The 11,820-nt window shown below is 42.6% G+C and overlaps 1 protein-coding gene across 1 annotated transcript in view; it reads right to left on the reverse strand.

The window, feature by feature from the left end:
• The window catches only part of TDRD3 (tudor domain containing 3), a 287,845-nt gene extending 276,238 nt beyond the window's left edge, over window positions 1-11,607 (reverse strand). The window contains exon 1 of the mRNA XM_050948387.1: window positions 11,461-11,607. Within this exon, the coding sequence (XP_050804344.1) occupies window positions 11,461-11,501 (41 nt within the window). The 5' untranslated portion in view covers window positions 11,502-11,607. The remainder of the gene's footprint in view (window positions 1-11,460) is intronic.
• Between the last annotated feature and the right edge of the window lie 213 nt (window positions 11,608-11,820).

Raw genomic sequence — 11,820 nt, forward strand, 5'->3', positions numbered from 1 at the left:
TATGCACTACCAGACTCTGCACACAAGCCCTTAGCTAGGCGCTCAAGAACAACAGTCTTTACTAGTAGAAAGTGGCTATAATAACTGCATTAAGAGACAAGCATGCCAAGTATGAACTTGATGCTTCCAAAAACCTGAGCAGACTAAAAGTTGAATGCTCGTGAAGATAATAAAATTGCTGTGGCTTCTATCCAAACACGAATCACGTGTACTTATTAAGTATTATTACCAGATAAGAACTGCATTAAATTGGAGCTCAGGTTGAGAGTACATATCCATTACTTCAGGATAAAAACAATACCAGGATGTTGTAAGTATCCCCCTTTTACCCAAACAAATGGAAGAGGCACTACCCAAGCCAAGAAATTCAACATTATGGTTAAACTTAAAATAAATCAAAAACACTTTAAGATATGGAAATATACAGCTAAGACAAACAACCACCTAACCTCCACCCTGCAGTGACATCATGAAGCACACATGTAGTTAGGATTATGCATTATTATTATTCATAGCTCCAAATTACATGAAAAATTTTAAATACATTTGTTTTTTCCAGTTTTCTTTACAGTGTCACTACAGGGCAAATTTGTTTGGTTTTAGAAGGTAGAAATGTAACCTAAGTGGGAGGAAGGCCAAAAATGAGACAACAGCAGGAGGAGAAGGGGCTAGAAGACCAATGTGAAGACCAAGGAATACAATGGGCCTGTCACAAAATCTTTTCTAGTATGTAGGTGGGGAGTCCAGCCTATCCCACCCAGAGCCAGGGCAAGACATAGGTTATTCTTATGTCTCAGCAGCCCAGAGACAGTAGGGAGCCTCAAAATTTACCAGGTGGTGTTACACACAAGACTGATACAAAAGGACAAATCCAAGTCTAGAAACAGAGGACAGCCAAAAGTTAACATCCCACAAGCTCCAGACAGATTAAAAACACAGTCTTCTCACCCATTTGCTACCTGTAGCCTCTCCCAAGTTTTTGGAATGTGCCTCTGGCTAATCAGCACAGCAAATGTTTCAAGCCATGTATGAAATCAGTAACAGCCTTTGCTATCACAGAAAAGCAGAGATTAGAGCACCTGGTATTATCTATTATGTTTGTACAGTGCTTTGAAAATATAAAGTGCTATATAAATGCTAAGTAGTAGCGTCCTCAAGTGATCATCCATTTAAATATTAATCAGGTCCAAACCTGCTAGCTATTGAATACAAGATGAAAAATAAGGTATTTTCAGGTTGGGTGACCATTCCCTTTTTACTTACTATGACTTCTGTAGTTCATTAATACCAGAATGAATTTGTAATATTGAGTTTGTAATGTGAGATTTAAAATATTATATGTACACCACTCTACAGACAAAAAGTTGTGGATAATATTGCCAAGAATAAGTGTTGCGTAGTGCTCATCCTAAGCAAGAATTCCAAAGTCTGTAGATATTTCCAAACTTAATGAACGGTAATTAAATGTTCCTCATCCCAGTCATCCATTTTCTTTGGGCTATTAAAATATATACACACAAATATAGACATCTGATGTGTGCTATATCTGAACCTTAAAAGGTTCAGTAAGATACACTGAGCCATGTTTCTCTGAAGACAGGGAAAGTAATACACATATTTGTAGTTCCCAGAACTTGTTTTGAAGAATTTTTTCTCTCAAATGAGGCAAAGGAATTATCATTCATGGTATTACAAAACACCTTTTTTTTTTTTTTTTTAAATCAGAAGCTCCTCTCAACATTCCCAAATTCACTCATCACTTTAGTCTCATAGTATTAGACTCACTCAAAAATGGCTGCTGTAAATAAAGTCACAGACAGATCCCTGAAAATAACCCACTTTCTTCTCCGACTCCTGCACCAGCCCCTAAAATCACTGAATAAAACTTCTTAGCACTTATATAGGGTTCTTCAACTGTAAAACTCAAGTCTTTTAAAAAGCTGGCAAGCATAATCAGATACGGCAGTTCCATGGCATTCCTTGGGTCATACAGAAACACACAGGAGAGCTGGGTATAGACTGTTGAGTTTAGAATGGCCGTGTGAATGGGGCCCTAAATAGTAATTTAGAATTAAACATTTCAATCTTAAAACTAAACCTTTTTCTATGCTGTGATACTGCAATTTAGCAAGGGAGGGGGGAAGAGATTTTCAAAGGCACAAGAGCAGATAGACACCCAATTACCCTTTGTACTTTTGAAAACTTCCCACACGAACTTTATGCATTGACCCTAACAGTAATGAAGTTAAGCATGTATATGACAAGAGGACTCTTCTCTATGGGTTTTCTTATGGATAGTTGCATTTCAGACTACGGAACTGAAGCACAATTGAACATTTCTAATATAAAAGAAGTATGAAGGTGATATAACAGTGGTTCTCAAACTTTTAGGGCTCAGGATCCATTTGTATGCTTTGAGAGCCTGTTACGACCCAGTAAATAGATTTAGTGCAAAAAAATTACATTAACTAAATATCTTATAGAATCATAGAACTCGAAGGGATCTCGAGATGTCATCTAATCCAGTCCCCTGCACTTATGGCAGGACTAAGTATTATCTAGACCAGTGGTTCTCAAACTTTTGTACCAGTAACTCCTTTCATACAGCAAGCCTCTGAATGTGACCCTCGCCCCAATAATTAAAAACACTTTTTAATATATTTAACACCATTATAAATGCTGGAGGCAAAGTGGGGTTTGAGGTGGAGGCTGACAACTCATGACCCCCCATGTAATAGCCTCTCCATGGCCTGAGGGGTCCCCGCCCCTAGTTTGAGAAGCCCTGATCTAGACCATCCCTGACAAGTGTTTCTACAACCTGCTCTTAAAAATCCCCAATGATGGAGATTCCACAACCTCCTTAGGCAATTTATTCCAGTGCTTAACCACTCTGACAGCTAGGAAGCTTTTCCTACTGTTCAACCTAAACCTCCCTTGCTGCAATTTAAGCCCATTGCTTCTTGTCCTATCCTCGGAGATTAAGAACAACAATTTTTCTCCCTCTTCCTTGTAACAACCTTTTAGGTACTTGAAAACTGTCATCATGTCCCCTCTCAATCTTCTCTTCTCCAGACTAAACAAACCCAAGTTTTTCCATCTTCCCTCATAGGTCACATTTTCTAGAACTTCAATCATTTTTGTGGCTCTTCTCTGGACTTTCTCCAATTTGTCCACATCCTTCCTGAAATGTGGCACCCACAACTGGACACAATACTCCAGCTGAGGCCTAATCAGCGGGGAGTAGAGCAGAAGAATGACTTCTCGTGTCTTGCTTACAATACTCCTGCTAATACATCCCAGAATGATATTTGCTCTTTTTGCAACAGCATTACATTGTTGACTCATATTCAGTTTGTGAACCACTATGACCCCCAGATCCTTTGTGCAGTACTCTTTCCTAGGCAATCATTTCCCATTTTGTATGTGTGCAACTGATAGTTCCTTCCTAAGTGGAGTTCTTTGCATTGTCCTAATTGAACTTCATCCTATTTACTTCAGACCATTTCTCCAGTTTGTCCAGATCATTTTGAATTTTAATCCTATCCTCCAACGCACTTGCAACCCCTCCCAGATTGGTATCGTCCACAAACTTTGTAGGTGTACTCTCTATGCCATTATCTAAATCACTGATGAAGATATTGAACAGAACCAGACCCAGAACCAATCCCTGTGGGACCACACTCATTATGCCCTTCCAGCATGACTGTGAACCACTGATAACTACTCTCTGGGAACAATTTACCAACCAGTTATGCATCCACCTTATAGTAGCTCCATCTAGATTATATTTTCCGAGTTTGTTTATGAGAAGGTCATGCGAGACAGTATCAAAAGCCTTAGTAAAGTCATGATATATCACATCTACTGCTTCCCCCCCTCTCCACAAGGCTTGTTACCCTGTCAAAGAAAGCTATCAGGTTGGTTTGACATGATTTGTTCTTGACAAATCCATGCTGATTGTGGTTTATCACCTTATATCTTCTAGGTGTTTGCAAACTGATTGCTTAATTATTTGCTCCATTATCTTTCCAGGTACAGAAGTTAAGCTGAGTGGTCTGTAATTCCCCAGGTTGTCCTTATTTCCTTATTTATAGATGGGCACTCTATTTGCCCTTTTTCAGTCTTCTGGAATGTCTCTCATCTTCCATGACTTTTCAAAGATAATTGCTAATGGCTCAGATATCTCCCTAGTCAGCTCCTTAAGTATTCTAGGATGCACTTCATCAGGCCCTGGTGATTTGAAGACAACTAACTTGTCTAAGTAATTTTTGACTTGTTCTTTCCCTCTCCCCGTGGGCAGCGTCACCCGTTTCGCCGACTGGCGGTTCATACATTGCGCCCGACTGAACTGCATCCCGCTCAACGTAGCCGTCCACCACGGGAACCGAGACAAGCGCTGCAGGAAGTGCGAGTATACCCTGGAGACCTTGCCCCACGTCCTGTGCAGCTGCAAGCCCCACGCCAGAGCCTGGCAGCTGCGCCACAATGCCGTCCAGGACCGGCTGGTGAAGGCCATTGCCCCACACCTGGGTGAGATCGCAGTCAACTGCACCATCCCCGACACCGACAGCCTGCTGCGCCCGGACATCATCGTCACAGACGAGGAGCGGAAAAAGATCATCCTTGTCGACGTGACGATCCCGTTCGAGAACAGGACCCCGGACTTCCGTGAAGCCCAAGCCCGTAAACTCAAAAAATATGCCCCCTTGGCTGACACCCTGCGGGCAAAGGGCTACAAGGTTTACACCGAAGCCCTGATCGTCGGGGCGCTGGGTGCCTGGGACCCCTGTAATGAACGAATACTTAGGGCCTGTGGGGTGGGCCGTCGCTATGCACGGCTCATGAGACGTTTGATAGTCTCAGACACTATCCGGTGGTCTAGGGACATTTACACAGAGCACATCACCAGCCACCACCAATACCAGGAGTGAGCCGGCGTGGCTTCGTGCACCCACGGGGGGGGGGGGGTAGGGAGGCCTATAAACCCCCCCTACTGAACCAAATCCCCTGAGCCCTAAACCTACCGAATGGGATTCCACCATGCGAGGGTCATCCTGTCCCCATTACCCAGCCCGCTTACTTATACCCATGACTGCGTGTAACCCACTGTATGAGCGATGTACCCTCACTGCTTCCTTACTGCTTCTTGATCCCACCCACCGTACACCCCGCATTGGGGACCTTACAGACTGTATATGTTATATGCTAACCAATTTCCAAATACCAGCGTCCCCCTATACTCTGTATGTTGCCCCCAATGACCAATAACTGATGCTTCAAACTCTTTGTATAATCTTTATTTAAATATTCTCTAATAAACTTTTAAAACTGATCCTACCTCATTTTCACTGGCATTCACTATGTTAGACATCCAATCACCACCAAACTTCTTAGTGAAAACCAAAACAAAGAAGTCATTAAGCACCTCTGCCATTTCCACATTTTCTGTTATTGTCTTTCCCCCCTCATTGAGTAACGGGCCTACTCTGACCTTGCTCATCTTCTTGTTTCTAATGTATTTGCAGAACTTTTTCTTGTTTCTTTTTATGTCCCTAGCTAGTTTAATCTCATTTTGCATCTTGGTTTTTCTAATTTTGTCCCTAAATATTTGTGTAATTTGTTTATATTCATCCTTCGTAATTTGACCGAGATTTCACTTTCTGCAGGACTCTTCTTTGAGTTTTAGATCATTGAAGATCTCCTGGCTAAGCCAGGGTGGTCTCTTGTCATACTTCTTATCTTTCCTATGCAGTGGGATAGTTTGCTCTTGTGCCGTTAATAATGTCTCTTTGAAAAACTGCCAACTGTCTTTCTTACCCACAACATACAATATAGACATTAACATAACTAATATACACATTAACATAACTACATCGTACATACCACAGCGGCATTCCTAGCCCCATAAGGCTGGCTGGGCTTGGCTCCCCACTTCAGGCATCGTGACCTTGGGAGTCTCAGCACCGCTCAGGTTCAGCCCAGCCATGCCACATTTGTGCCAGGTCTTAACATTACTCACACATGAGGTTACAGAGCCAATCACTCAAATTTGGCCTAGCCGGCCACCCGTCATTAAAACAGAGGGGTGGCTGGGCCAAACCTGAACAGTGCTGCAATCCCATGCACCATGTAGCAACACCTGGAGTGGGGAACAGATTCTAATCAATCCCACAGGACCAGAGTCTCAGGACACACTGCTGTGGGCAGACTCTGCAACCCATCCCCTGAGCCCCAATACTACACAAGTAAATTCTTTATTAAAACACTGGTAAAGAGAACAAAAGCCTTCTATACTAAATTATTAATTTCAACTTTCTTATAATTTGATCTGCAAGCACTTTGTTATATGGATTAAAAGGCTGTCCAACTTTTCTGTAGCCTCTATAAGTACTTGCATCCTTCACTGAAATTATACTTTGTAATATGTTATATCATGATTCCTTGAAATAATGCTATATCTTCCAATCATCATCTATGGACACCACTGGTCAATAAAACTACTCACGTGTAGCCTTTTGCAGGATTGGGGGATACTCTCTAGCTTATGTTGCAGGTATGATTTCCTTTTGTACTTTTCATACAAGTGACCTGCTTTAACTGTTTAGCATACACAGTACAGTATACACTCCCAGAAGTTGCTACACACGCATGTAAGGCTATAGAAATAAATGACACATTGGATTATTTGAGAAGCAGTATGGGAACATGTAATTATCCATATGCATAACAAATGCATGAAGAGATAGATTTTTCCCATGACCTTAAAGCTACACATGTGAAGCACTCTGTAACACTGTGTACTGCTCTGTGTACCTCAAACAAAAAAGACTACAAAACACTCGTATGAAAATTATGGGCCCTATTATAATACATACCACAGAGAAAAGTATCTATAAACCAAATTTAAGTCAGTGAAGATACTGAACCATTATGATAAATCAGTGCAAGTAATGTTTTTAAATGTTGTATGATAGTACACACTCCCATAATTAAAGATTATAATGCATACAAATGGGCAGAATTAAGGCAGGCCACGCAAGATTAATTTTGGAATTTCATGATTTTGAGTACCCTACTGGTCAATTTCAACAATCTGTTAACATAGGATTTGGGTGGAAGGAGGTTGTTTTTATTTACTTTTAACTGAAATAGCTATAATCCGGCATTATTTTATGAAGTCTGTTCTAACCATGATATGTGCGCAACAACCACTAACATCAAAACAGAGTTACAAAAGTGATTTTAAGATATGCCATAATGTGTAAATAGTATATGGCCACCTGATAGATTCTTACATGTTTTTCAAGTGCTATTATTAAAGTGATATATCCTGAACAACAGATATATTATAAAATTATATCAAAACTGGAGCTTCCAGTACTGAAAAAGTATTTCAGTTCTCATAAAAGTATTTTACTACAGTAGACTATTTACCACTACATCGGAAGAATATATCTGTTAAATATATTATTTTAAGTGACTAAGTAATATTTCAGGATTACAGTTTTAAATAATGGAATTTCACCATTGATTTCCATATGTTATAACAGGAGTCAGACCTACAATTACTTTATAAATACAGATTTAGTGATGAACATTTTAATCAGCACCCAAGCACAGTTGTCACGGTGAGAAAAAAATTAGAATTTGCCAACAGTTAACATACAATGGTATCTCATGTTCCCAGTTCATCCCTATACTTACAAATAGATGACCTTTGTATTAACTATTGGCAAACAGTGCCTTCTATTAAAGGGGATCCTGGTAGCAAGCCCTATATTTAGTTTGCCTAACACTTTTCATTAAAAAAAGATATTTGCAACTTTTTTTTTTTTAAGGTCTAACACGTCCACTATCACAGAAAGCCACTGAAATCTGGCAGTGGGGAAGCTCTGGTGTTAGAGAGATGCATTTCCTTTGTCCCATGAAATTCTGTTGAAGTTTTGCTGATACACAACTGTTGAAAATTACCATATGCCTCCACTTACTTGCATTCCTCAGGAAAATTTTGGGAGCATTCCAAAATATTAAACTGAAAACAAACATTCTAATGCTGGGCCCACGCAAAAGCAGCAGCAGCCACTGCACTAGGAACATCCTGAAGCTGTTTGAGCAACCACAGCAGACATCTGGGGGAGAGAGCCAGGTCAGGCTTCTGTCAAGAGCAATCATCCAGTCCCAGCACATAATCTCAGAGGCCCACTCCCAACTCCATGAGCAACAAATGGTAAAAACCTCCCCCAGCTTGGCAGTGGCGGGGTGAGGGGCTGAAAGAGTCAAGGTGGGCCAGGCTCCCCTGACAACCTTCTGGATCCAGCACCTGTCTTCAGTGGTCCAATTACCACCCTAGGATAACAGTCTTCTCCTACTGCCAGCTAATGCAGTTAGTTCTGTAGCTTGTGTGGCAGCAGGATTACGTGCTGCAACGCTAAAGGAACAGGGTTCAAATCCTGCTGACAGAAGTATGATGAAGGAGGTGTCACAGCTACATATTATTGAATATTTTTACTTTTTCCTTAAAAAACAATTACACACAAAAAGACTTTAAAATAAAATTATGTAGGTTACAAATTATATAATGGCACACTGAAGTCCATACTTGAAAGAATGTCAGATTTGATCCTAGCAACTTGGAAGCAACAGCTCACAATAAATCAAGGTGGTGGCAGATTTGTCAATAACTGCTTTCAAGTGAGGCAAATTAAGGCCTTGTCTACACCGTCACTTTACTGCGCTGCAACTTTCTTGCTATGGGTTGTAAAAAAACTCCCCCCTGAGCGCTGCAAGTTTCAGAACTGTAAAGCGGCAGTGTAGATTGTGTTTCAGCGCTGGTAGTCGCACTCCCCTCGTGGAGGTGTGGTTTTTTTATACAGCTGCTATGACTGCACAGCCATGCTAAAGCGCTGCCCCGGCGCAGCCCGCACTCCAAACCCCACATCCTTGGTCCCACCCCAGAGCTGCCCCCCTGCGCCCAAGTCCTCATCCTGCCCCCCCCCGTCACCCCACACTGCAACCCTCTGCCCCAACCCTCAGCCTCCTCCCACACTCCAAACCTCTGGCTCATCTCCTGCAACATTATGAGGGCACAAATCAAATACTTAAGCACATCAGCCACTCCTTGATGCTGCAGCTTGCAAAGGTCCAGGACACACACTGCAGAAACTGTGTGAACCATTTCAATTATACATTAATATAAGCTAGCCACTAAAATGTCTAGGTGGTGCAAATATCAACAAGCCATCTTCTTAGTACTACATTCATTTGACTGTCAAAACAGAAAAGTGACAGCACATCCCTCACCCCCATTGGCCTGGGACAGTGAACCATGGCCAGTGGGAGCCGTGGTCAGCCGAACCTGCCAATACAGCAGGTAAACAAACTGGCCCGGCCCACCAAGGTGTATACCCTGGAAAGCCACGTGCCAGAGGTTGCCAACCCCTGCTCTAATTATTTTCATGGCTCTTCTCTGAACCCACTTCAATTTTTCAATATCCTTCTTGACTTGTGGACCCCAGAACTGGATATTCCAATATTCAAGCAGCAGCTGCACCAGTGCCAAATAACCTCTCTACTCTGATACAACTATATCTACATACTGCATAATAAGAAACCAGAAACAAACAAACAAACAAAGAACTTAAGTATGAAAGTATAAACTACTCGTCTGAAAAGTTGGTTAATTTCAACTTATAACTGCTGATACAATTCCTTCAATACAGTTATTAAAATTAAGTTACCTTCAGTGCCTAACCTCTAGCGGCCAAGAGTCATGATCCTGTGTATTGAAGTCTGTATACTAGAACAGCCTTAAAGAATATAATTTCTGAAACTAGCACCTTTACTCCTTAGCCAAGCATCTGCAGAGAAGCAGACCTAGCAAGACACCTCAGCTTCTCAGTTTGATCAATGATTCCATAAAAGAACAGCAGGTTATTTCAAAGGCAATCCAGGTTTGTAGGAGTAGAAAGTTCACAGATCAGCAGATTTATAGTCTTCCCATAGATTGTTATTTTCTCCAGAAACTGAACTTTGAATTAAAATTTGAAGAACCAGCATAGGTGTTACAATATATAAGGTCCAGCAATTAAAAGGTGACCTTTGTTGTGATTCTTTTAAAGTGGCAGCAATAAATTTAGGCACTCTAAGGCCCCAATCCAACGAAACACAGGAAGCAAGGAGGTATATGCTATATTTTAAGCATGTGGGACTTTAAATAAGTATTCCCTCTCAAGTCAATGAGCCTACTCACATGCTTGATGTTTAAGCATGTACTACAGTTATTTTCCAAATTAGGACTAAATTACTGATTTTTAAAATGAGCAAATATTGCAAGGAGTGTTCATTTTTACAAAAGGGTTGTAAAATAGTTAAGAAAAAAAAGTCTAAGCTAGTAAATAAATAATACTAACCTATAACCTGGTGAGTATGCATATGCTTTGTATTGGAAAAGATGGTGAGTCTGATAAATGTTGCTTTTTTGAGAGAAGTAATATGTCTAATGATTAGCACAAACTGGAGAGAGTCAGGATTCCTGTGTTCTAGTCCTAAGTCTGCCCCTCACTACAGCTCTGTCTACACTAGCCTCCTTTCTTAAATAAAGAGTTTCCTTACCATGCAGCACAACCACTGGTAGTATTAGTGGTCCAGAAAGGCATGTGCCTACAGTGTTTTAACTAAACCTATTTGCAGCATGTCTAAATGAAATGACAATAAAAACTACCACTGGTTGTTAAGAACCTTGTCTAAATCAGTATTCCCAGTGTTGTTACCGTACAGCTGCACCCAAATATCACTGTTAGCAATGAGGGGAAATTGTTCAGAGAAAGATTGGACTAGACTACGTAAGGCCTACCAATTTAGACAACTTCTTGGTGCATTAAGCTTTATCTTTTGATCATTTTTGTGATATTAGCTCAGTAATACCAACTCTGAGGGATTCTGGGAAACTGACTTCATTAACTGTTGTTAACCTTACTTTCTGTTTCATTTATGGGAGATGATGAAGGGAACCCACTGCCCAGGTGCCTAAAATAACTTAAAAAAGCCACAGCATGCCTCTGCAAGTAGAAGCAACTACCTACCCATGTAACAAGTAGGAAACATGTAGGTCTGGATTAACCCTTCACCGTATAAACAGGGGAAACTGAGGGAAAAAATACAAGGTCTGATCCCTGGATCTTTTGCTCAGTGATTGTGCCTAACACATCCCCTCTGAGTGACCCAGAAAGGTCAAATCAATAGCTACCATTCAAATGTGAACGCTACCTACCTTCCCCCCCCAGCACTTCCTGCTCCTCGCACAAGGCGGGGGAGGCTCGTCCTGTCAGGGTGGAAAGGGGCAGGGACCAGAGAGGCCTAGAGCAGCAGCAGCCGTTTCCCAGCCCAGTCCCGACCCTCCAGGCAGGCCCCGAGTCCCACCATCGGCCTCACGGGGCCGCCCAGCGGGCAGGCCCCACTTACCAGCCTGACTCCGAGAGCGCGGAGCTCGTCCCGCCAGCCATGCTGCCTCCCGCCGTCGCCGCCTCCCTGGCCCTCGGCTGCTGCTTCCCGCAAACTTGCCGCGGCGCTGGGCAGCCGGCTGGGCCCGTACCCGGGGCGGCAGCAGCAGCAGCTGCGGGGGAGGAGCCGCGTGGCTCTGCCCGGACCGGCCCGCCCCTCCCGGCTGAGGCCGCGCCCCCGCCGGCTCTCGGCGCAGCTCGCTGGGCAGAGGCGGCGGCCCCGGGGCAGACCCCGCCGCTTGCAAGCGAACAAAGCCGCCGAGCCGGGGGAGGCTCCAGCCCCGCCGCTACTGAGGAGGCGCGGGCCCAGCGCCCCCTGCCA

This window comes from Gopherus flavomarginatus, chromosome 1 (assembly GCF_025201925.1).
Source record: "Gopherus flavomarginatus isolate rGopFla2 chromosome 1, rGopFla2.mat.asm, whole genome shotgun sequence".
In the NCBI taxonomy this organism is placed as follows: domain Eukaryota; kingdom Metazoa; phylum Chordata; order Testudines; family Testudinidae; genus Gopherus; species Gopherus flavomarginatus.